Source organism: Mauremys mutica, chromosome 18, assembly GCF_020497125.1.
Source record: "Mauremys mutica isolate MM-2020 ecotype Southern chromosome 18, ASM2049712v1, whole genome shotgun sequence".
NCBI lineage: Eukaryota > Metazoa > Chordata > Testudines > Geoemydidae > Mauremys > Mauremys mutica.
The window spans coordinates 7,142,841-7,166,075 of NC_059089.1; the positions used below are offsets into that span (position 1 = coordinate 7,142,841).

General features: G+C 55.2%; 1 protein-coding gene across 7 annotated transcripts in view; it reads left to right on the top strand.

Moving 5' to 3' along the window:
• Positions 1 to 23,235, top strand: part of RGS3 (regulator of G protein signaling 3) — a 210,852-nt gene that overhangs the window by 133,363 nt on the left and 54,254 nt on the right. For all 7 annotated transcript variants that reach the window (XM_044992123.1, XM_044992121.1, XM_044992120.1 and 4 more), the window contains one exon: positions 18,703 to 18,825. In XM_044992123.1, coding sequence (XP_044848058.1) covers positions 18,703 to 18,825 — 123 coding nt within the window. The remainder of the gene's footprint in view (positions 1 to 18,702; positions 18,826 to 23,235) is intronic.

Genomic DNA, 23,235 nt, shown 5'->3' on the forward strand with positions numbered 1-23,235 from the left:
TTAAGCAGAGGAACTGGTTCCCCTGCCACTGGGGGGGTTTCAGACAAACGTCTGTGTGGGATGGTCTGGGTTTACTTGGCCCCGCCCCGGTGGGGGGTGGGAAATGGACTGGAGAACTTCTCAAGGTCCCTTCCAGCCCTCCAGTTCTGTGGTTAGTGCCAATGGTGTTTTAGTTTTCATCTTTGGGCTTCAGAGCAGCTGCCCCTCGGGACAGGTAGGGGCAGAGCTCACCTCTGGGAGCTGTTGTTTCCGCCTGACCACAGAATCAAGCAGGCATCACTCCAGTCATTGGTTATACTAGGGCACATTTTCAAGGTTATCTCCAGAGTTGTGTGGGCTAGAGACTCGGTCTGTTTTAAATGAAAGCTGAGATTCTGGAGCACAAGTTGGCAGCCTTAAAACAAGAAAGTCCCAGGTGTCCATGCCTCCCAGAGCCAGCAGTGTGTGCCCCGCAGAGGGGCTGTCCCTGTCATCCTGATGGATGTGCTCGTCAGTCTGGGCGACAGCTGCATAACTTCCCTTTTTGCCTGGGCACGAAGCTCAGCCTCCCTGCAGAGTGTGGAAACAGCAGAGCCTGCTTCCTTTGGTAAACAGTGCTTTCCCGCTGAGCGCGGCTGGCTCCAGGCTAGAGCCGAGGGAGGGAGGCCAGGACAGCAAGGAGACAGCCACGGCTTGTGACAGGAGTGTGCCAACGCCTCAGTGGGAGAGAGACTTCTGAACTGACAGTGGGGTTACACAGTCAGATTCCTGGGCACCCTTGGCCACACTAGGCTGTCTCAGCCCTGCAGAGCTGCTAGGGCCTGCTGGCAAACCTGGCCCATGATGAGTGCATCCTGCAGCAATTCACCCTCCAAAGCCCAGCCACATGCAAGAATGCAAGGTGGGGAGACTGGTTCCATTGGGCCCTGCCATTGCTCTCTTCTCACTGTCCCTGTGGGGATAGCACCACTGGATTTCCCGTCCCTCACTGGCACGGCACAGCACCCCCCTTCCTCTTCCTCCTCTGTGCCAGCAAATGGTCAATTCAGCACAAGGTGCTTCTGCCTGAGGCCTGCAGGAGCTCCAGCAGGAGGCGAATTTCAAATGGGAGGTGATCTGCAAAGCTGAGTAAAGAGTCTTGTGCCCCTCTTGCTCCTGGGGGAATTCTGCGCCTAAAAATTCTGTGTACAATATTTTAAAACTCAGCATATTTTGTTTGTCAAAATAACGCAATATAATTATGGTTTCAGTGTAGCAGCCGTGTTAGTCTGTATCCACAAAAAGAACAGGGGTACTTGTGCCACCTTAGAGACTAGCAAATTTATTTGAGCATGAGCTTTTGTAGGCTACAGCTCACTTCATCGGATGCATAGAATGGAACATAGAATATAATTGTGCTGGTTTCAATTATTTTGGTAATTTCTTTAAACTAGAATACAGTGGCTGGAGAATGGGAGTGGGCAGCATTGGAGGAAATCCCCAAACCCCCTCTGTCTAATAGTAATGTCGCTAGGTTTGACCCTTTATTTCTAGCTATTAGTCAACAAATATATGCAGCCGCATGCTCAGTGTTACATCATAGGCAATTGAAGAGCAAGTGAGGGCTGGGGAATCAAACTCACAATTTATATTGGCTACTGAGCACCTCCAGCACATTGAGATAGGAAACTTTTTCAGTCCAAAAATGTAATCAGTTCTAATCACTGAAGCACCATATGCATTTATAAGCCATACTGTCCTTTACAGCACAATGGCAATGTAAAGGAGCCGTACAAGTTTAACACCTGTTTTATACTCCTGGGGGAATTCACTAAGAACAATGGGAACAATTTACTAAGCAGGCAGGCTAGAACTAGATAACTTCATGGAGGACAGGTCCATCAATAGCTATTAGCCACAATGGGCAGGGATGGTGTCCCTAGCCTCTGTTTGCCAGAAACTGGGAATGGGCGACAGGGAATGGATCACTTGATGATTCCCTGTTCTGTTCATTCCCTCTGGGGCACCTGGCACTGGCCACTGTCAGAAGACAGGATACTGGGCTAGATGGACCTTTGGTCTGACCCAGTATGGCTGTTCTTATGTTCTTATATACATTCTGCTCTGCCTGAGGGGACAGAGCCTGCCCCATGCCTACCTCGCAGAAATACCCCAAAGCCCTGCCCCTCCACACCGAGCGTGCTGCAGTGGTGAGCAAGAGGGATAGAGTGTCTCTCTCTCTCACACACTATGACTGCCCAGCCCCCCACACCCACCGGTCATTTACCTCTCTACCGGCTGCTCCAGGCACTCGACTAACCAGCCTGCGCTGTTGGAGAGGGGCGTGCGATCACTCTTGTGGCTTCCCTTTGCTTCATTTTTCTGCAGGGAAGCAAAGAAATCTGCGGGGGACATGAATTCTGTGCATGCACAGTGACGCAGCATTCCCCAGGAGTAGCCTCTGTGCTTATCTAAGATGGCTAAAGAGGACTGGGAGGTTGTCCCCTGTTTGGGACGCTCTGTGATTAGAGCTCTGCCCTTAGCTGTGTGGGAGAGGCCTGCAGTCTCCAATGGTGCGCAGCATTGGTATGGAATCTCATTCCAGGAGGCAGCGGGCCAGCCACTAGCAGTAATTACCCTTTGCGGCAGATCCAGAATGGTGATGGAGGTTGTTGATGTTACACTTGTTTACAGCATACCCATCACCATGGCTTCTGGGCGCAGAGACCTGAGACCTAACAGCCGCTGCGGTGGCTTTGTGTGATTGAGGCAGCTGCTGGTGGAAGCTCTCATCTCATTATTTATTATCTGCATGTCATCTGTAATGAAACCTTTAATTTCTTTAATGGCTTTGTAAGTAGAGAAGGATTCCATCGTGCCCAGCACGCTGCGCTCTCACTCCGAGAAGAGCATTTCTCTGTAGACTGTTGCTCTCCAGGGGCCTGATATTCTTGAGATGATTTATGAATAAATATTGATTTTTCTCCAGTAATGTGGGAGTTTTAGTAATAGCGTCAAGTGTGTTCTGGATATTGAAATACTTTTAGCTGCTATCAGTTGCTTTATTTGTTTTTAACAGAGTGGAGATTTCAAACTTCAATGAATACTGCAGTGTAACAGAAAAGCTACAATTAGTCATTGCTCTGATTACTCACAAAAAGATCACTCTGCGTAGGTTTAAAGGTCTCCTGACTATAATGATTATTTACAGTCAAATACCAAACTGCCACTGAGTGTCAGCTACAGGTTGTGATGGAGGTAAGCAAGCGTTTGGGCTCTTAGGACACAGAGTGCATCTTCCTAGGTGTTTGTACCATGCCTGGCACAAAGGGGTCCCGGTCCGACTGCAGTCTGGGAGTGCAGACTGCACTGTCCCTGGTAATGCTCGTTCTGCGCTGGAATGTGTGTGGAGGGACGGGCAGACTTTGCAGAGCGTTGTCATTGTCCTTTTTAAAAATAAAGCGTGTTAATGTTAAAATCACTTCAGTGAACACATTCCTGCTACACAATGCAGGATGTCCCTTCTTGACCAGGCATTCAAACGGGAGCGCCACTGCCTGAGTCCTGCACTAGGCATTGCACTGGAGGGGCTGCTGGCCCGCGGCGCTGGTCTCTAGTCAGGCCCCATCCTGCCCTCGGCTCTGCATCGGTGGATCCCTGAGCCCATGCAGAGCCCTGGTAGGCAGAAGGCCTCACACGGTGCATTCAGTTGCCGCATCAAGGCCTTATGCAAACAGGATCAACTTGTGTCCTGACTGCTAGTGTAAATCTCAAGGACCCCATGAACTCCCAAGGAGTTCCCTTGGATTTACACCAGCCGCATAGGTCAGTGTTTGGCCCCATATGGCACCAGGAAGAGGCACGTTTGACAGTTAATTTGAATATAATCGTATTTCCCAGATATTGCGTTAACTCTCCTAGAGCCTAGTTCAGGCCCGGTTTTTAAACCACAGATAAATACATATGCTCGTAGAATTAGTCACTGCCCTTTTCTATCTGAGGCAGTTGAACAAAAAATGTGTTGGATAAGTTTTACTACCAAACACAAATTTAGGTTGACTGCTACTTAATTGGCAGCTTAAGGTATCGAGAGCTAGCCCCACAGCTGGTGTAAATCAGCCTAGCTCCATAGGCTCCCTGGACGTATGCCATCTTACCCCAGCTGAGGATCTGGCCCCCAGAGTATCCCAGATGCTTCACAAGGTGAAGTGTTCTTAACCTAATGGCCTGATGAGAGTGGTATTGTTACATTCCATTATACTGACGCCTGTGAGGAGCAGAGATTGACGAGTTCTGTCTCCTCCCCACGCCCAGGGGATTTGCGTACTCTCCTGTGAAGGGAGACTGAAAAGAGTGAGATTGTTTACTGTAGAGGAGCTGGATGAGAAGGGACATGTTTAAATGCATGTAAAATAATGAACAGCCTAGAGAAGGCAGATTGTGGAAAATTCACAGCCAATAAAAGTAAATAAATTTTCACACAATGTATAATTAGACTGTGGAACTCACAGCCGCCAAATACTGTTGAGGCAAAGAACTTAGTGAAATTCAAAAAGGGCTTGGATGTTTCTGTGGATAACAAGAATAGCCAGAGAGGTAACAGTAGTGCTACCAAATGTTTTGGAATGGATGCTTAAACCTCATACTTCAGGGCTTCAGTTACTTTCAACTATTTGAAATCAGGATGAGACCTAATGTGGGAGGGTTCTTACACCTTCCTCTGCAGCAGCTGGTGCTGGTCGTTGCCAGAGACTGGGCTAGATGGACCCTGGGTCTGATCCAGCCTGGCCATTCCTGTGTGCACATACAGGGCCAGCTTTAGGCTTTGGCTACACTTGCATTTCAAAGCGCTGCCGCGGCAGCGCTTTGAAGCGCTAAGTGTAGTCAAAGCGCCAGCGCTGGGAGAAAACTCTCCCAGCGCTGTCCGTACTCCACCTCCCTGTGGGGAATAATGGACAGCGCTGGGAGCGCGGCTCCCAGCGCTGGGGCTTTGACTACACTGGCGCTTTGTAGCGCCGCAATTTGCAGCGCTGCAGAGGGTGTGTTTTCACACCCTGCTGCAGCGCTGCAAATTTGTAAGTGTAGCCAAGCCCTTAGGGAAAGTCATACCCTGGACGGACTTCTGTTTTGGCACCCCTGGCCCCCGTGGGCACAGCACCCCCCATTGCCCCGGCCCCCCGTGGGTGCCTCCCCATTGCCACTGGACCCTGCGAGCTCCCCACCTCCCCTTTGCCCCAATCCTTGCACCCCTAATCCCTCCACTGTGCCCCCTCCTGTACCCCTAACTCCTGCCCTCTTGCACCCTAAGCCCTGCACTGTGACCCCTTTACCCCAAGCCCTGCACCCCTAACCCCTGCACCCCTAATCCCTCCACTGTGCCCCCTCCTGTACCCCTAACTCCTGCCCTCTTGCACCCTAAGCCCTGCACTGTGCCCCCTTTACCCCAAGCCCTGCACCCCTAACCCCTGCACCCCTAATCCCTCCACTGTGCCCCCTCCTGTACCCCTAACTCCTGCCCTCTTGCACCCTAAGCCCTGCACTGTGCCCTCTTTGCCCCTAAGCCCTGCACCCTGACCCCTGCACCCTCTCTGCACCCCAACCCCTCATGTGCCCCCCTCCTGCACCCACATGGGGAAACTGACCTGGATGCATGGAGCAGCTGGCATTGCTGCTCGCTCCCTCACTCCAATGCTGCTCCTCTACGCACCCCTAGGGCACCGTAACGGGGGAGGAAGGAGCGTGGTCGGGGCTCCCTGCGTCCAAGTCACCTTCCCTACCTGGGCTGCATAAGGGGAGGGCAGGAGAACAGCAGCCCCTGATGCCTCCCAGCCCAGCCCAGCCCAGCCCAGGTGGGGAAAGTGACCTGGGCGCACCACGGAGCGCTTGATGTTGCTCCTCGCTCCCTTCCTTGCAGCCCCGTAGCGGGGCGCAGAGGAACGTTGGGCGGGGGGGACAGTATCTGTGGGTCACCGTTCGCCTCCCTGCCCCCATGTTCCTCCGCTGGGAGGAAGTAGGGAGCAATCTGGGCACCCCCACATGACACTCCCTTGCCAGCCAGGAGCCGTTTCTGGCTACGCTGGCAGTGTGGACCTCTGCGCTGCCGCCCGGCACCCCCGTGACGAGGGCGCCCCTGGGGCCGGCGCTATGCACATCTCCCTCACAAGGGGGCGCCGAGTCGGCCAGTGTGCAGTGGTGTGTACACAGATTTACTCCATGCAAACTCTCCATGCTGCCAGTTATCACTGGCATCTTTCTGCGATCAGCCTCGGCCGGGAGGGTGAGCCTCAGGCACAGGTCCAGGGCACACGAGCTCTGCCTGTATGTGCTGCCACTCCCGGGACAGGGCAGCCTCTGCCAGAGGGCTTCTCATTTAGTTCCACTCTCTGGGCCATTTCTTTCTGAAAGTCTGCGGTGTCAGTGTGGGCCTGAATCTGCCCCAAGGCTCCCTGAGGCTGCTGGGTGTGGAAATGAAGGAGCTCGGGGGCGGGGGCTGGAAGGAGCCTAGCAGGCCTGGAGGGGCTGGGTGCACACTGGATGGAGGAGGGCGTTCAGCTGGCTGCCTAGGAGGTGGACTTCCTCCTGCAGGGAGGGGCTCAGCCTTCCTGGGAGAGGAGGGGCAGCTTGCCCTGGCCTAGAGCCCAGGGTGGGAGGAGAGGCCAGGCTCAGAGAGAACGTCCCCTCCATTGTGTCAGCAAACCAGCACTGTTCCCATTGAGACCCGCAGCGAAGCCAGGCCCAGCAACTCTCACCCGCAGCTTTTGTAAGCAGCCTGCCTGGAGGAGAAATGAGCTCTCCTCTCTTTCTCCACCAGCTGGCATGTGTAGGGTTGCCACTCCCAGTCAAAAAGGGACCCTGGATGGTCCAGTTGGCACTGCCAATCGAGCCTTTAAAAGTCCCGTTGGCGGCATGGGGGGCCCGGGGCTAAGGCAGGTTCCCTGCGTGCCCTGGCCCCTGGAGCCCGCACCCCCTACCGCACTCCAACCCCCTCACCCCAGTCAGGAGCCTGCTCCTTCACCCCAAAACACTCCATGCGGCTCCAGGAAGCATCCGCCAGGTCCCTGCAGCCCCTAGACTCATGGGCGGCCAGGGAGGCTTCGCACGCTGCCCCTGCCCCGAGGGCCGGCTCTGCAATTCCCATTGGTCGTGGTTCCTGACCAATGGGAGCTGCAGGGGCAGCGCCTGGGAGCGTGAGGGCAGTGCACAGAGCCACCCATGCGCCATGGGGCTGCACTGCAGGGACCTGGCGGCTGCTTCCTGGGAGCTGTGGTAAGCGCCACCGGGACCCTGCACCCTGAACCCTCTCCTGCACTCCAACCACCACCACATCCCAGAGTCCCCTCCTGCACCCACACTCCATCCCGGAGCCGGCACCCCAGCCCCCTCCCCCAGCCCCCTCCTGCACTCCAACCCCTGCCTCATCCTGGAGTTCCCTCCCACACCCACACTCCATCCCGGAGCCGGCACCCCAGCCCCCTCCCCCAGCCCCCTCCTGCACTCCAACCCCTGCCTCATCCTGGAGTTCCCTCCCACACCCACACTCCATCCCGGAGCCGGCACCCCAGCCCCCTCCCCCAACCCCCTCCTGCACTCCAACCCCCCGCCATATCCCAGAGTCCCCTCCTGCACCCACACTCCATCCCGGAGCCGGCACCCCAGCCCCTCCTGCACTCCAACCCCCACCACATCCCGGAGTCCCCTCCTGCACCCACACTCCATCCCAGAGCTGGCACCCCAGCCCCCTCCCCCAGCCCCCTCCCGCACTCCAACCCCCCGCCATATCCCAGAGTCCCCTCCTGCACCCACACTCCCTCCTGGAGCCGGCACCCCAGCCCCCTCCCCCTTCCCCAGCCCCCTCCCGCACTCCAACCCCTGCCATATCCCAGAGTCCCCTCCCACACCCACACTCCATCCCGGAGCCGGCACCCCAGCCCCCTCCCCCAGCCCCCTACCGCACTCCAACCCCCCGCCATATCCCAGAGTCCCCTCCTGCACCCACACTCCATCCCGGAGCCGGCACCCCAAACCCCTCATCCCTGGCCCCACCCCAGAGCCTACACCCCCATCTGGAGCCCGCACCCCCTACCGCACTCCAACCCCCTCACCCCAGTCAGGAGCCTGCTCCTTCACCCCAAAACACTCATCCCCTGCCTCACCCCAGAGCTCTCAGCACCTTCCTGCACCCTAACCCGCTGCCCAGCCTGGTGAGAGCGAGTGAGGGTGCGGGAGAGCGAGTGACGGAGGGATGGAGCGAGTGGGGCGGGGTCTCGGTGAAGGGGCGGGGCCTTAGTGAAGGGGCGGGGCAGGGGTGTTCGGTTCTGTGCGATTAGAACGTTGGCATCCCTAGGCATGTGGCTTGGCAGCAGCTCTCGCTAGCAGCAGGTCTCTTGGCTAGGGAAGGGGACACCAGCCGCTGCTGGCATGTCTGGGGAGGAAGAGCCAGTGGATGAAGCCTCCTGGCCCAGATTTCAAGGTCACAAAATTGGGTCCAGAGGGGCTGTGGCTGCTGCCCTAAGAGGTGCCCCATATGGCAGGGAGGGTCTGTGCTGGCATGGAGGGACCTTAGGAAGGCTGTGAGTACCCAGCCTAGCAGCTGGTACCCTGTAGTCCCTTGGCAGTCTGGGTCTGGGGAGGGAAGGAGGGAGATCATGTTGCGGGTACTTGGAGGAGAAGGGCAGGAGGGTGTGAGGTCAGTGGTATTTCAGGCCGGCGATACCGGTTATGCCCTGTCTGATTGGCAGCCGTAGCTTAGGGGACGGCTGCCAGGGCTGTGTGAATTTTGCATTCTCTGTCCGTGGGAGGGATGGAGTGTTTGCACAGTGGGCCTGGCTCTTGGCTTGCCAGAAAGGGGTTTGCACAGGGCCTGTGGCCTGCAGACAGGTTTGCTGTTTGTCTGGACAGTCCCAGGGCTGGGAAATTCCCATGCTCATTAGAGACACCTGGCTGGTTTGTGGAAGCAGGAGGAGCTGTGCACACAGGTGAAACAAACCCTTCAGAATGGCTCCTCCTAGTCCGGGGCTCCCAGGACTGCCTGCCGTCCAGTGAGACGACGTCCTGGAATCCGGGACCCTCAAGAGGGCACTGCTCATGGTCTTCCATGGCAGCTGCATTCATCAGGGCAGCAGGGGCTGAATGATGCCGGGGGAGACTAGCTAGCCAAGGGGGGCTCCCAATGCTTAATTTGTAATAAAAGAGGTGCCAGGGCTCAAGCAATTGTTTTACATTTACAACTGACCTGCCAGGCCCAGAGGTGCCGGGGCTCTGACCTGCCAGGCCCAGAGGTGCCGGGGCTCTGACCTGGCACAAATTAAGCACTGGGGGCTCCCTTCCCCCAGTGACCGGGGCCAGCCCTCCATAATGAATGGTGACCCTGTCTCACTACATTATCCCCGCTCCCTCCATGCTTACAGGTGGCTGTGGGGAGGAAAGGGGCAGAGAAAAATCTCTCCTCTCAAGGTCCTTCCCGGATGTCACAGGAGGAAAAGGCAGTAAGGGGGGCAGATCCTCTCAGCCCAGCACAGGCAGCAGCAGTGCAAACTGCTCACACTTCCCCCAGAGCATGGCACACCTCCCCCAGGCACAGCAACATCGCAGCCTGTCTGCAGAGAGTCCAGCCAGGGAGCCCAGCAAGTGCCAGCTAGTGGCGATTCTGGTCCACAGGGTTCCTGCCCCCACACAGCCTCCAGAAGATGCTGCCTTTTGGTCAGCCCAGTGCTGGTTTGCATTTGAACAGTACCTGGAAATGGTTCACCGTCAGTGGCGGCTCCAGGCACCAGTGCTCCAAGCGCGTGCCTGGGGTGGCAAGCCATGGGGGGTGCCCTGCAAGGGCGGCAGTCGGGCAGCCTTCGGGGGCGCGCCTGCGGGAGGTCCACCGGTCCCGTGGATTCGGCAGCAATTCGGCAGTGGGTATGCCAAAACCGTGGGACCGGGGACCTCCCGCAGGCGCGCCACCGAATCCGCGGGACCGGGGACCTCCCGCAGGCACGCTGCCGAATCCGCAGGACTGGCGGACCTCCCGCAGGCACGCTACCGAATCTGTGGGACTGGCGGACCTCCCGCAGGCAAGCCGCCGAATCTGTGGGACTGGCGGACCTCCCGCAGGCAAGCCGCCGAATCTGTGGGACTGGCGGACCTCCCGCAGGCGTGCCGCCGAATCCGCGGGACCGGGGACCTCCCGCAGGCGTGCCGCCAAACGCAGCCTGCCTGCCGTACTTGGGGCGACAAAAAAGCTAGAGCCACCCCTGTTCACAGTGAAATCACTTCGTATTTAGAGTCCAGTTCCTGCTGTCAGCACTGGGGCCCTGAGTGCAGGTGTATGGACGCATTGGAGCAAGGGTCATCGCTGTCACTAGCTATTTATTTGCTGAGCATAATGCCTTTGCCCAGCACGCTAGATAACAGGAAAAAGCAGCAGCCTCTGCCCAGACCAACTTACTGTTCACAACACGTGCAAGCAGCGTGGTCCCAGCAGGCCGGACAGCTGGCCGGGAACAAACCTGCCGGCTGTGGCCCTCGTCTGGCTGACCGGATGTGCTCAGGGCTTGTCGGGTTACTACGGGAACACCTGCCCCAGCCCCACAATCTAGAGTCCACATCCGAGAGCTGGGAGACTGCCTTGGTCTCAGTCCAGGGCTGAATGCCTCAATGCTTTGTGGCCTTGGGGAAGCTGGTCCCTTGTCTTGAACAGCTGGTAAAATTGGAGTCAAACCCTAGGAGCCTCTCAGAGTGCTGGAGCTGAGCAGAACTGAGGTGTGCTGACACGTGTGCTACTATTCTGGGATTGTGTCCTAGGTGCCCTTCAGGGCAGTGCCCGGGCTACATCCCTCTGTCTTTGGTCCCAGATCTCAGTCCCCTGCCTGGGCCCCACTGGTATATGGGGGAAGCTGCTCTGGCACTTCCACTCCATGCCAGTTTTGCTGCTCTGGGGCAGTAGGTCTCAGGAACATGCGGGAGCACGACCTTTGCTCAGTGAAGACAGAGCTGATCGAGATGGCTACTGTGAGACCAGCGGAGAGGCACTCCCTCCCCTGGCTGTATTTCCTGTTCTTCATTACTGGCGCTGCGGCTGCGGCCGGCCAGCCACAGAGAGCTATCATCACTCTGGGCCTGTGCCAGAGGGAACAGATAGTGCAGGGTGCATCGCCCCCAGGCTTCACATTTCCCACTGCCCACAGGCTCCCTGCCAAAGCAGAGAAGTGGGGTGATCTGGGCTAGTGACCTTTCCTCTCTGTCCTGGCTGGGGCCCAGGTTGATCTGGCTGATCCAAGCCCATCCACAGAGCCCAGCTTTATCTGGAGTAGCAGTAGCCATCTGTGGCGGGTGTGAGTGGGCAGAGGGGAGGGAGGCGGGACAGGCTCTCTGTGTTTGCTTCCCCTTTGCAGCAGCATCTCCAAGGAGCGTCCTTGTCCCTCTGTGTGGAGGGAGCTCTGTAAACAGCCTTCCCAGCATGGCCTGGGGCAGGGGCAGTGGGGCCAGGGTGCCGGCAGGGAGAGGGGAATGGCCCCACTGCAGACAGACTCTCAAGATTTCATTTAAAAAAGACCTGCCCGCCTCGCGTGGTGGTTGTTATTTGTTATCCCTGTTTGTTGTTTGTATAGCCCCAGTCACACACCAGGAGCCCGTGTGCTGGGGGCTGCGTAACACAGCCCCAGGGAGCTCACCGTTTGTAAGACAGGTGGGGACAATATGGGGATGGGGCCCACCGGCCCCTGAGTATTGCCAAGGCAGAGATGGGTGCCTGAGTCTGCAGCAGGGCCCGGGGCCCATTGCCCTAGCTCAGTGCAGGTCTCCAGCACGCCCTCCCGCCCCAGTGCCATTGGATACCACAACCTGACCCCTGCTCCCACTGCTTAGTGTAGTCTGGGCCTTCATGCAATCCTGCCCTCCTCCCCAGTAAGCAGGGAGTGAGGCTCTGATGCCCATGCGGGGTTATCTGGCCTCACTGCCCCAGAGAGGGTTGGGCCAGGCTGTGGGCAGAACTCCTGAAGGTCTGAGATTTTGGCTGCTTATCCGAATGGTGCCTGTCAGGGCGGCTCCAGGCACCAGTGCAGCAAGGGGGGCGGCCTGCCGGTTGCCGTGAGGGCAGCAGTCAGGCAGGCTTCGGCGGTGCGCCTGCAGGAGGTCCGCCGGTCATGGATTCGGCAGATCACCCGCAGAAACGCCGCCAAATCCGCATGACCAGCGAAGGCCACCCGACGGCCGTGCTTGGGACAGCAAAAAACACAGAGCCGCCCCTGGTGCCCGTGTCCACCCTGAGGTCCCCTGAGCCCAACAGGAATGGTCTGACTCCTGGTGGCTCCCCAGCGTGGTGGCCAGCCCTGCCCTGCGTGTCACAGCCTCACACGACGGGGTGTCCCACATCGGCTCACTCTGAGCACCTGCAATAACATATTTTTCGAAAGCTCCATGTAAACAGCCAGTTAGAACGCGGCTGGCAGCGCTCCTGTCAGGCACTTTATCTGGTTGCAAATGTCCCTCTCCCGCCATCTGCATCCTCCTTCCCCAGCACTGCGAGATTAAACCACGTTTTCTCTTTGCAAACATTGGCAGGGGAAGCAGCAGCTCCCTGAATGGAAACACTTGCAGGGCGGTTGGTTGCCTGAACTCACAGGCGGTCTCTGTGCAGTGTGCTTGTCTGGGCTGCATTTCAGGGCAGAGGGGAGGTGGGATCAGCTGGCTGCTGTGCATTCTGCCTGCCCACTACATCCGAGGGTCCCAGACTGAGTCGGGGGCTTCTGGGGTTCCAGATTCCTCGCAGGTACCTGCTGGGTATGAGTTGGAAGTCCTGGGGGAAGCCCCCGGGGTACTGCTGCCTGAGGAATGGAGAGTCGGGGTCCCTGATTAGGAAGGTTCTTAAAGTGGAGGACAGTGTTGTGTTCATCTGAGCAGACGCTGTCTGTGCATCTGCTGCTGTTCCGCACTGGGGTACCAGCGAGGTGGGCACTGAGCTTGACCCAGTCTGGCAATGCGCATGGGCCTCAGCACACAGGCAGGGAACTAGCTGAGGGGACAAGCAGCGTGTGTGAGCGGATTGGCTGATGGTTAAAACCCTTCATGTATCTGCCTCTGTCGTCTGCTGTGCAAACGGGCTGATTTTCAGAGGGGGGTGTTGGTGCTTGATTGATTTCACTGCACACACTCAAACTGATGAAAAAATATTTCCATCCATAATAACTAACATTGACAGACTGGCAAAGTGAGAAAAATGCTGCTTGAGAACTTACTAGAGTTTGATTTAAGATATTTAGTGGATGTATTTTGACATGTGATGTTGGCAATTTGTTCTTAGCTTTAACTTCTTGAATCCCAGCACCCACTGTCCTTTAAATAATTATTGTCGGGCCCCCATTTTCTGGCACCCCCATAATTTCCTGCAGCTGTGAAAATTTAAATCAATTAAAATAATAAAAAGCTTAAAAATAAACCTTGATATTGTCTGTCTAATGATACAAAAGCAGTTGAATTCTGCCAAGCCTAGCTAGCATCTACTTAGCGAGGGGCTGTAACGTGGGATTAGGTGAGCCCTGAATGGCTCTCAGTAAAGTGGAGATGAAATGTACTTGGAATCGCTAAGCCTTGCTCCAGGGGAATTGCTGCAGCTCTGTATAGACTGTGGAAGATGCATTAGTTACAGTATCTGGGCAGTCACATGACTCCCCCTAGCTACACTTACACCTATTAGGCTCTATTGATTTCTTTGAAATCGTTCACTTCCGCTGCTGCAGACCCCAGAGGGCAGGGCAGAGTCTCGCTCCATGCCGGGATTTTGGGACTGGCACTCAGCTTATTTCAGAAATCTCCAAAGATTGTGTATCAGCCTGGTATAATGAAGATCAGATCTTCTACCTGACTGGAATTTGGGCCTGCGCACTGCAGGATGGCAGAGGCTGGGTGTGCTGGGCAAGGCAAGGGGCATTGTGTCGCTCTCACTCTAGCGGATGTTCAGAACAGCACTGGTAGACTTTGGTGGCGGGGGAGGGTGGGGCTGGCGGCATCAGGACAGGACGCCTTTGGGCAGGATGGGAAGAGGCAGGCAAGGGAATCCTGGCATTCCCCCTGCCAAAGAGGACTGGTCTGGTTTATGGAGTGTGTCGAAATGCCCCCTCCAGCTCCCAACTCTTGGACAATTTGGCCTTATTAAAAATACACAGAAAAGGACTTAGGCCCCCAGTGAGTGTCACTGGGAACTGTGCACCCAACTCTCTTAGGCATGTTGGAAATCCCCCCTCCACCCAAAGAGAATTCGAGCTGACAGTGTCAACAAACATTATTCCCAGTGCCCAGCCCAGCAGCCGACAGCCCTCCAGGTTTCACAGCCTGAGTGAACTCTTGCAGCTTTTACTGCCCTTGTGATAGCTGATGCCACAAATGATGTTTTTAAAGGTAACTTGCAAATGGGGCTGTGATGCTGGCAGATCAGGGGCTAGCTCAGGCCAGGGCCCGTCTCATCCGAACACAGACAAATACCTAGCTGGAGCCAGCCTGTGTGGTAGGATTCTTAAAGCAGGTATTAGAATGATAGGAATGTGTTTAGGGTTTAGACTTTATTGAATGCTTGTGAGTGGCTGCCGGCATTAATCTCACTTATAGCGTTCGTACCCCATATAGCAAGGTAACATTTGAGCATTTGTGTTGTGAGCTTCCGTGACTGTGTAAATCACCAGACAGGAGAGAGACATTAACTAGTGTGAATTGCTGGTTTCTAACAGAAAGTCCTGCCCAACAGAGAAGGTCCATCGACACTAGATGGACTATTGTGGGATATTAAAGAGGATAACGTACTTTGTTGTTCTCTAATTCCCCCCATGAAGATGAGTCATGCAAATAGACTCCTCCCATCAGTTTAGTATCAGAGGGGTCGCCGTGTTAGTCTGGATCTGTAAAAGCAGCAAAGAGTCTTGTGGCACCTTAAAGACTAACAGACGTTTTGGAGCATGAGCTTTCGTGGGTGAATACCCACGAAAGCTCATGCTCCAAAACATCTGTTAGTCTATAAGATGCCACAGGACTCTTTGCTGCTTCCCATCAGTTTGCAGCTCAGAGCACATGGGAGGAGGGGAATAAAAGCCGCTAACAAGAAGGAACTGATGAGGAGAGGCTGAGGGAACTGGGATTGTTTAGTCTGCAGAAGAGAAGAATGAGGGGGGGATTTGATAGCTGCTTTCAACTACCTGAAAGGGGGTTCCAAAGAGGATGGATCTAGACTGTTCTCAGTGGTAGCAGATGACAGAACAAGGAGTAATGGTCTCAAGTTGCAGTGGAGGAGGTTTAGGTTGGATATTAGGAAAAACTTTTTCACTCAGAGAGTGGTGAAGCACTGGAATGGGTTACCTAGGGAGGTGGTGGAATCTCCTTCCTTAGAGGTTTTTAAGGTCAGGCTTGACAAAGCCCTGGCTGGGATGATTTAGTTGGAGCTTGGTCCTGCTTTAAGCAGGGGTTGGACTAGATACCTCCTGAGGTCCCTTCCAACCCTGAGATTCTATGATTCTCTCTGCTGCTTGGACTCTGGGGAGACAGTTTGTAGGCACAAGCAAGAGGCCTGCAGTGCTTAGCCTGGATTAGCCCTAAAGATCATATAGAGCTTGATTGTTATAGAAGTTTCTCTTATCTTTTGAAACGTAACATTTAACCTTGTAAATAACTCTCTTGTTTCCTTTTCCTATTCATAACTCTGTGTCTAGTTTATCACAGGATTGGCTACAAGTGTTGTCATTGGTGTGAGATCTGCACTTGACAATTGGTTGATGAAATCTAAGTATAAAACTTTCAGGGTTTGTGCCCTGGTTCTTCACAGCCTGCCGTGATGCTGCTACTCACACTCTCGAGTCACTGTAGGCAGCTTGACAGGGGCTATTGGTTTTGTGCCATTATTTTCTTTTGATGAGGGATTAGAAGGCCCAAGGAGGCCTCAAAACCTCACTTGTTTTTATATCAGGTCTTCCCTGTGTTTTCTGGTGGTCCCCTTGGAGGAGGAGAAAACTAGAATGGGGGCTTTTTCTTAGTTAAAATAGAGGTGTTGCTCTTTAACTCAATGAGCTTTTCTCCCAACAGTTTGTAGTACATATGAATTAAATGAGTTTTAAAAATCAAACAAAAACTAGAGCATTTGACATACTCGTGGGGGAATTCTGTGCTAAAAACATAAAAATTCTTTGCACAATGTTTAAACATTCTGCATATTTTATTTATCAAAATAGTGCAATAGAATCATGCTGGTTTCAATTATTTTGGCAATTTATTTAAACTACAATACAATGGATGGAGAATGGGAGTGGGGAGCATTGGAGGAAATCCCCAACCCCCCTCTGTCTATTAGTAATGTTGCTAGGTTTTACTCTATATGTCTAGTTATTTGTCAACAAATATATGCAGCCGTATGCTCAGTGTTACATCATAAGCAACTGAAGAGCAAGTGAGGGCTGGGGAGTCAAAGTCACAATTTATATTGGCTACTGAGCACCTCCAGAAAGGTCAGTTGCAAACAGTTCATGGAGCACATTGTGACATGAAAATGTTTTAGTCCAAAAATTTAGATCAGTTCTAATCACTGAAGCACCATATGCATTTATAAGCCATACTGTCCTTTACAGCACAATGGCAATGTAAAGAGCCTTACATCTTTAACACCTGTTTTATACTCCTGGGGGAATTCACTAAGTACAATGGGAACAATTCACTAAGCAGGCAGGCTGCTACATTCTGCTCTGCCTTAGGGGACAGAGCCTGCCGCACGCCTGCCTCCTCGGAAATACCCCGAAGCCCTGCCATATGTGAAGGGAGATCTGCCAGGCTCCAAGCAGATCCCACGTAGCTGCTTAGCATGTAACTTTTGGGGTAAGAGGGTGGCAGTTCAGAGGCCGGAAGATGTTTCCCGTTGGGGGTGTGCAGGAGGGTTTCACCAGCTCCTGGGGTGGGAGCTGACCCAGGGAACAGGCCAAGGGAGAGCAGAGCAGTTTGTTCCCACACACATATTACAAAGTATGTGTGGTGGGGTCACAGCAGATGGGAGAGGCTGAAATATGTGCTGGGATGGGGGTGCAGGCTCACTGGCACCTGGGGGTGCGCCAGGCAGATGCCCATGAAGCTCCCTTGCTTAGGATGAGTTCCGTCATTTCTTTTCGTCAGTGCATGGTGTTCCTGGTGGCTCTTCTCCATGTGACCCAGGGACCTCTTGGTGCCCACTGGAGAAGGAACAGGGGTGCGTAAGGGTTACAGCAATCCCCTGGGTCTGGTCTCTACATCATAACTTGTCAAGGGCATCATGTGAGGTCTCTGCTGTCAAACTGGTCACCATAGCCAGTGTGAGCGGAACATATGGTAATACGCAAGGAGTTATGTATCTGCGCTCTTAAGGGCTGTGAGTTGGAGGTGGTCACCAGAAGGAGATAAATAAGTTTCTTTCAGGCAGGAAACACTTAACTATCAGTCTGGCTCTATGTTAAATTGAGTATTGTATCCTTCAGCATGGCCGCCTATTTACAGTCTGAGCAAAATGCTAATCATGTGAGCAAAATGCTAATGAAGAGATTGCAGAGCCTCACTCTCCAGGGAAACACAAGCCGCAGAGGGTGCAAGTGAAGACATTAAGGGTAGGAATTTGGAACTGTGTCTGGAGTGCAGAGGTACACCGTCACCTGGGGACAAGCTGCCAGCTGGTTGTCTGATGTCACAGCCGGTCTGGTTGTTCAGTGCTGGGTGAGGTGCTCTGGGGGAGCTAACCTTTCCGAGACAGGAGAATGGCTTCTTAGTTCAGTTCAGGCTCTAGAAAGCTCTTGTGATTTTAGTTTATACGTAACCGTTTGTTTCCGTTAATTCTACTTGCTACTTCTCTGTCCTGTGTTCTGGGACCGTGTGCGTGTTTTCACTGAAATGTACCTATGTGCTGTGAGTGGAGGGGGGCAGGATCCTGAGGTGTACCGGGGAAGCTGGGGGCACTGTCCCTTTGGGACCAGCAGATCTGTGAATTCTGTGTCTCCAGCGGAGCAGGGGCCGGGCACTCCAGGGCCATGCTTGGAGGGTGGGATGTGCCTGCCCAGGGAGAGCAGGGCCTGCGTAGGCTGAGAGGGCCGGGCTTGTGTTGCCCGTGGCTGGTGTAGTCAGGCGCTGACCCCAGGCAGGCACAGACAGGGCTCTGCCATGCTAAGGGTGGGGCGCAGCAAGGTGCCTCACACTCCTGGGTGCTTCCAGGAAGCATCACGCCCAATCTCTCATGCAGCCTTTGCCTGATCACAGATCACAGGACCTGCTGCCCCTGCCCCTAAGCCAAGCTGCTGTGCCACCCGGGCCCCTTGTGCAGGTCTGACAGCTCCCGCTTCCCCCTCGATTGGCCCTAGCCCTGCACAGCCTAGGCTCGGCTGCTTTCGTTGTGCAGGCTCTGGAGTCTCCAGCTGTTTGCACACAGCAAAGAGCAATTTCCATCCTCTGAATTAGCTCAGTAGCCACATTTGCATTGTGGTGTCACGTGATGCAATATTACCGACAATCTGTCCAGCTCTCACCACCCCGCTCCCACTTCTTGGCACCATTGCTCCGCATTACAGCCAGCGTGCCACTTCCGAACTGATCTTACCCTTTGCTTTGCTCTCTCCTTAGTGCCTGAAGTGATGGGCACTTACTCAGAGCGAGCTCTCCACTCGCACTTACATTCATCCGAGGTGGGGTTTGGGAAGCTTGTACTTTGCAAACAAAGCCAGGGCCGTGACATGCCGCTAATGACCTCGCTCTCTGCCTGTGTTTCCTTTACGTCAGAAGTCGGAGTGCTTATTAAGTTTGGAGGCTTACTCCCAGGAGCAGAAGAAGAGGATCTGCTGGTGTCTGGCTGAGAACATCACTAAGCAGCAGCATCCGGCAGCAGCTCCTGCGGAGAACAAGGTAAGGAGCTGGCGGGCTGGCCAGCTGGGCAGACAGGGCACACTCCTGGCACCACAGGGCTGGGGCCTTCCCTGTCACAGGGGCTTTGCTCATCTCACATTCCTGCAAGGACTCTCAAAAACCAACTTGAGCCAGGGGTGCTGCCAGCTCACATCAAGGGGCTGCTGGGACTGCAGCTTCCGAGGCTGCACTGGAGAGCATGTCGCTGGATTTACAGCCACTGACCCAAGCTGAGCCAGACTTTGGCAAACTGGCCCCTTTCCCTGCTCCCTGGGTATCTGTTTGGAGAGCGGAGGCTGCACAGCTCCAGCACACAGACTGTCCCCAGAGATAATGCCTGGCTGCAGGGCAGGGATGATCACAGAGGGAAGCAGCGCCTGGCAATGCACACAAGGTTCAGGGCCCTACTGAAAGGCCAGAGCCACGGGGGCCCTGCGTAGCTGCACTGCGGGGACCCGGCCTGCTTTCCCCAGCAGGGTGGCCTCAGGCTGGCCCCAGCGGCCTGGTGTCGTGGCATGGAGAAGCCCTGTTTATCCTACACATTGAGGTGGCAACACCAGCTCTCCTGCATTAAAGAGGTTCAGTCGGCTTGTGAGCCGGGGAGCCTGGAGTGCTCCATGCAGAGAAGGAGCAGAGTGTGGGAAGCTGCTAACGTGTCCAGTCCCTGCCCTGGCGAGAGACCCCAGGTCTCCTTGGGCACTGCTGAACCGGCCTGCAAGGGGCCTGCTAGTGCCAGGGGCTTTCCATGCTGGGGCCCTGGCTTCCCTCAGGAGCTGGGCTCACTCCCCTGTTTCAGTGGGAGCAGAGAGGGGTTGTCTGGTATTTCTACCGTCAGGGGCTCGCAGCCATTCGCTCAGCCCTGCTGAGGACTGGAGCAGCTGGCCACGGTGGCCGTGCTCGTACAGAGGAGCTCCGTCTAAACCCCTAGAGATGCCGTGGTGGGGGGAATACCTGGGTCCTGTCCACACAAGCATGTCCCCGTGGCTCTGCTGGTGGAGCTGCACCGCTCCTAGAGCAGTGCTGGGAGAAGGGTTAAAGCTTTGCCCAGACACCCCTGGCCGGCTCATGGTCGGCCTTGCTTGCCGCACAGCCTGAGGCTCTCATTCATGCTGCGTTTGCAGACGCAAGGCGGGTGCTGAGGGACAGAAGGTCTCAGCCGCCTGCCTGACTCATGTGCAGAGAGAACGTGGCATTTACTTTGCAGCGTCCCAAACTGGGTCAGCACAAACTGACTCTGCAGGAGACAGAGCTTCTAGACGCCGTCTCCCTCGGATTTCAAAGGAGCTGGAATAGCTTTGTGAGGCAACAACAAACCAGTCTGAGACCCCCGATTAGTAACTAACCCCCCCGGAAATGTAAATAATCCCCCCCCCCCCCCCCGGTCGGGTGACAAGGCTCCGTATCCATCCATCCCGTGGGGATTTAGCTGACCCCTGCTCGGAACGAGACCTGCCGTGTGTTTGTGGAATTGCAGTGTAGGCTATTGCCAGGACAATGGGTGAACCTGAGCAGCCCAGCTGAGGTCTCAGCAGGGAGGAGTGGTGCAGCTCCACTTCCTGATGTGCCAACGGGTTTGTGGGTGATTCGGGAGGCTCGGCCCGTTTTCAGTCCTTTTCCTCCTTCCATCTTCCAACGCCGTGTCCGTGGCTGGGGCAGGCGAGCGATGGGGCATCCCCTGATCCCGTACAGTCTCTTCCACCACTGCAGCGCTCAGCACAATGACAGGGTGTGCCTGTGCAACCAGCGTTCCTAGGGAAGACTTTAGATCCTAGCTGTGCATAGTCTGGTGTTTGCGTCATTCCTCAGACCGGGGGAAGAGTGAGGCTGAGTCTGTGCGGAAAGGACTGGAGCAGGCGCCGTTCCTGGGAGTGGGGGTAGAGGAAATGATCTGAGAGACTAAATGCCAACAGGAACCCTGGCAGGAGCTCTTACACTGACGTGCCACTGGGTTGCGTGATCTCCCCTCTGAGTGCTGATGACACAGGCACTTTGCTCTGGCACTGAGGGCTTTGGCTGTGCAGGGTGATGCACACAGCGAGGGGCTGTGTAAGAACTCACCTGACAGCACTCGGACGAGATGAATCAGTCACTGATCGTAGCCAAGGAGTAAGGCTTTGCTGTGGTTTATGTGCTGAGTCAGCAGGGATCCTGTCCACAGTTCTAGAGCCAGTGTTCAAATCATTTCCCTCGAAAAGCTCTGCCCAGGCTGGCTTGGCTCTAAGATTCGCCAGGGGATTCCTCCAGAGTCAGCGTTTGCAGTGAGTCCAAATCAGGGGAGTGATGGTGGCCGCTTTGGTGCCCTGAGAATGAACCAATCTCATAAAGGAGGCTCTTTGTTGAGTCCAATCACAGAGGAAGCTGCAAGGTCTCGTGTGTCTGTCCTGCACCTGGCAGGGCTGGCGCTGGGGAGCTGGTGCTCAGAGTATGGTCTGGCCGCCTCTCGCCATCTCCCATGGCTTCGGAATGGGTGGACTGAATGCCAGGTAAATTCCTCGCCAAGCCCATTGGAATATGCACATGCAGTCCCGGGGTCAGTGGGGATTGTCCCTTCCGCAGTGCTGCGTATTGTTCCCACTGGCTCAGAGGCAGCAGGCGAGGAGGAGGCTGGGACATGATGAGAACGTTGCAGCTGAAGACACTGTTGGTGCTATTTTATTAAATGAACCGAGGCACAGAGAGGGCCGGCGGCTTGCCCCGTGGCACCCCGGGGATTGCTTCAGAGCTAGAGCCCACGGGCTGCCTTCTCCGCTGGGAGGACACCCTGGGCATGGCGTGCCACTGAGCTCTGATTCTGGGACCAGCCCTAGCACTGGGGCTCTTCTAGTCTCCTCTGACTGGCTCTGGCCATGGGGCCAGAGTAACTGGAAGTGCCACCCCTCTCCTGCCCTGACACACCCAAGCAGACAAGCTGGGGAGATCCAGCAGCTTTCTGCTGCTGGAACAAAGATGAGATTCTAACCCGTATCTGCCAGACCCCCCACCTTACCCCTGCCCATCTTCATTCTTTGCAGACCCCGGGGCGGCGGGCAGGATTGAACTGGGGACCTCTGGAGCTTAGTGCATGAGCTAAAAGCCACCTGCCTGTTACCTAAGGCTGTAGAGCAGACTTATTAACTGCTCCCTAAGTGGTCTCCGTGCCACTACATGGGCCAGAGCACCACACCCGGAGGTGTGGGGGTTACACAGGCATTAGCACAGACTCCTGGTGCTCCTGGCTCTTTGGGCCCAGTCCTTCCTTTATGGCTGGGGTACATGGAATGTTCTGGCTGAATAGCATCTGCTTCCAGATGTGTGTGGACGCTGGTATTTCCCTGCATGCTAACTGCAGTGGAAATCTGCACTTCATGTGCTGTGCTGGTAGAGAGCCTGTCAGTGGGTACAGCTGCTATCGGCTCCTGATCCAACCCCGGTCCCGCCCATAGGGAAGGTTTGGAGGGAGCAGCAGGGGTTCGTGTGGCAGAGTCCTCGGCCTTATATCTTGCTGCCAGGACTCTTCTGCTTTTTGTTTTAGAGCTGGCAGCTGGGAGGGCCACTTGCAGCAGGGTTGTGGGGGTGGGAAGTGGGGTGGTTTGCAGTCAGCTGAGGCACAGCTGGGCAGCTGCACAGCACAGCTGGGCTGCCCATGTGAGGCTGGCCCACTTGGTGCAGGCTATGCTGCCCCTCTGCCTATGTGGACCAGGGGTGAGAACGTGGGCAGTTGGAAAGCTTGGTCACATGGGGTGTAAAAAGCCACCTCAAGGTCACCTCGATTGGCAGGACAGTGTCTCCTGAGGGTAGTTCTGACCTTGGGCTGTAGGACTGCAGATGGCAGCAACCGTCTCCCATGTGGCTTGGGGACTAAGCTATGGCCAGTGCATCTCAGCTCAGAGAATCCAGGACCCACACTCCCTCCTGCACTGAGATACAAACCGCTGGGCATGGGACAGGTTGAATAGTTGTGGAGGGTCTTTGTTTCAGGAGAAGAGTGTTGAGTGATGCACTCCCTGAGTGACATGTGTGAGCTTTTTAATGGCTGTCTGAACATGCTGTAGCAGTGGTCACACCAGTGCCAAAGATAGAGGTAAAATCACCTCCCTTCTCTTATTCGAGAGTCCCCTCTTCATGCATCCAAGGATGGCATTAGCCCCTTTGGCCCAGAGCATTGCACTGGGGGTTCATGTTCAGCTGATTCTCCACCATGACCCCCCTACCCCAGAGCCACTTCTTCCCAGGATAGAGTAAGAACGGCCTATATTGTCCCCGGTTAGTGTAAGGAAGTTTCCCATACTGTCAGAGTGGCCTACCTGTTGTTCCTAGACGTATGACTTAAAGTTTGGCCGTACTGAAAAGCATGATGCTTACTTGCGCTCAGCTCACCAAGCGATCCAGATCGCTCTGTAGTGACCTGTCCTCCTCTTTATTTACCACTCC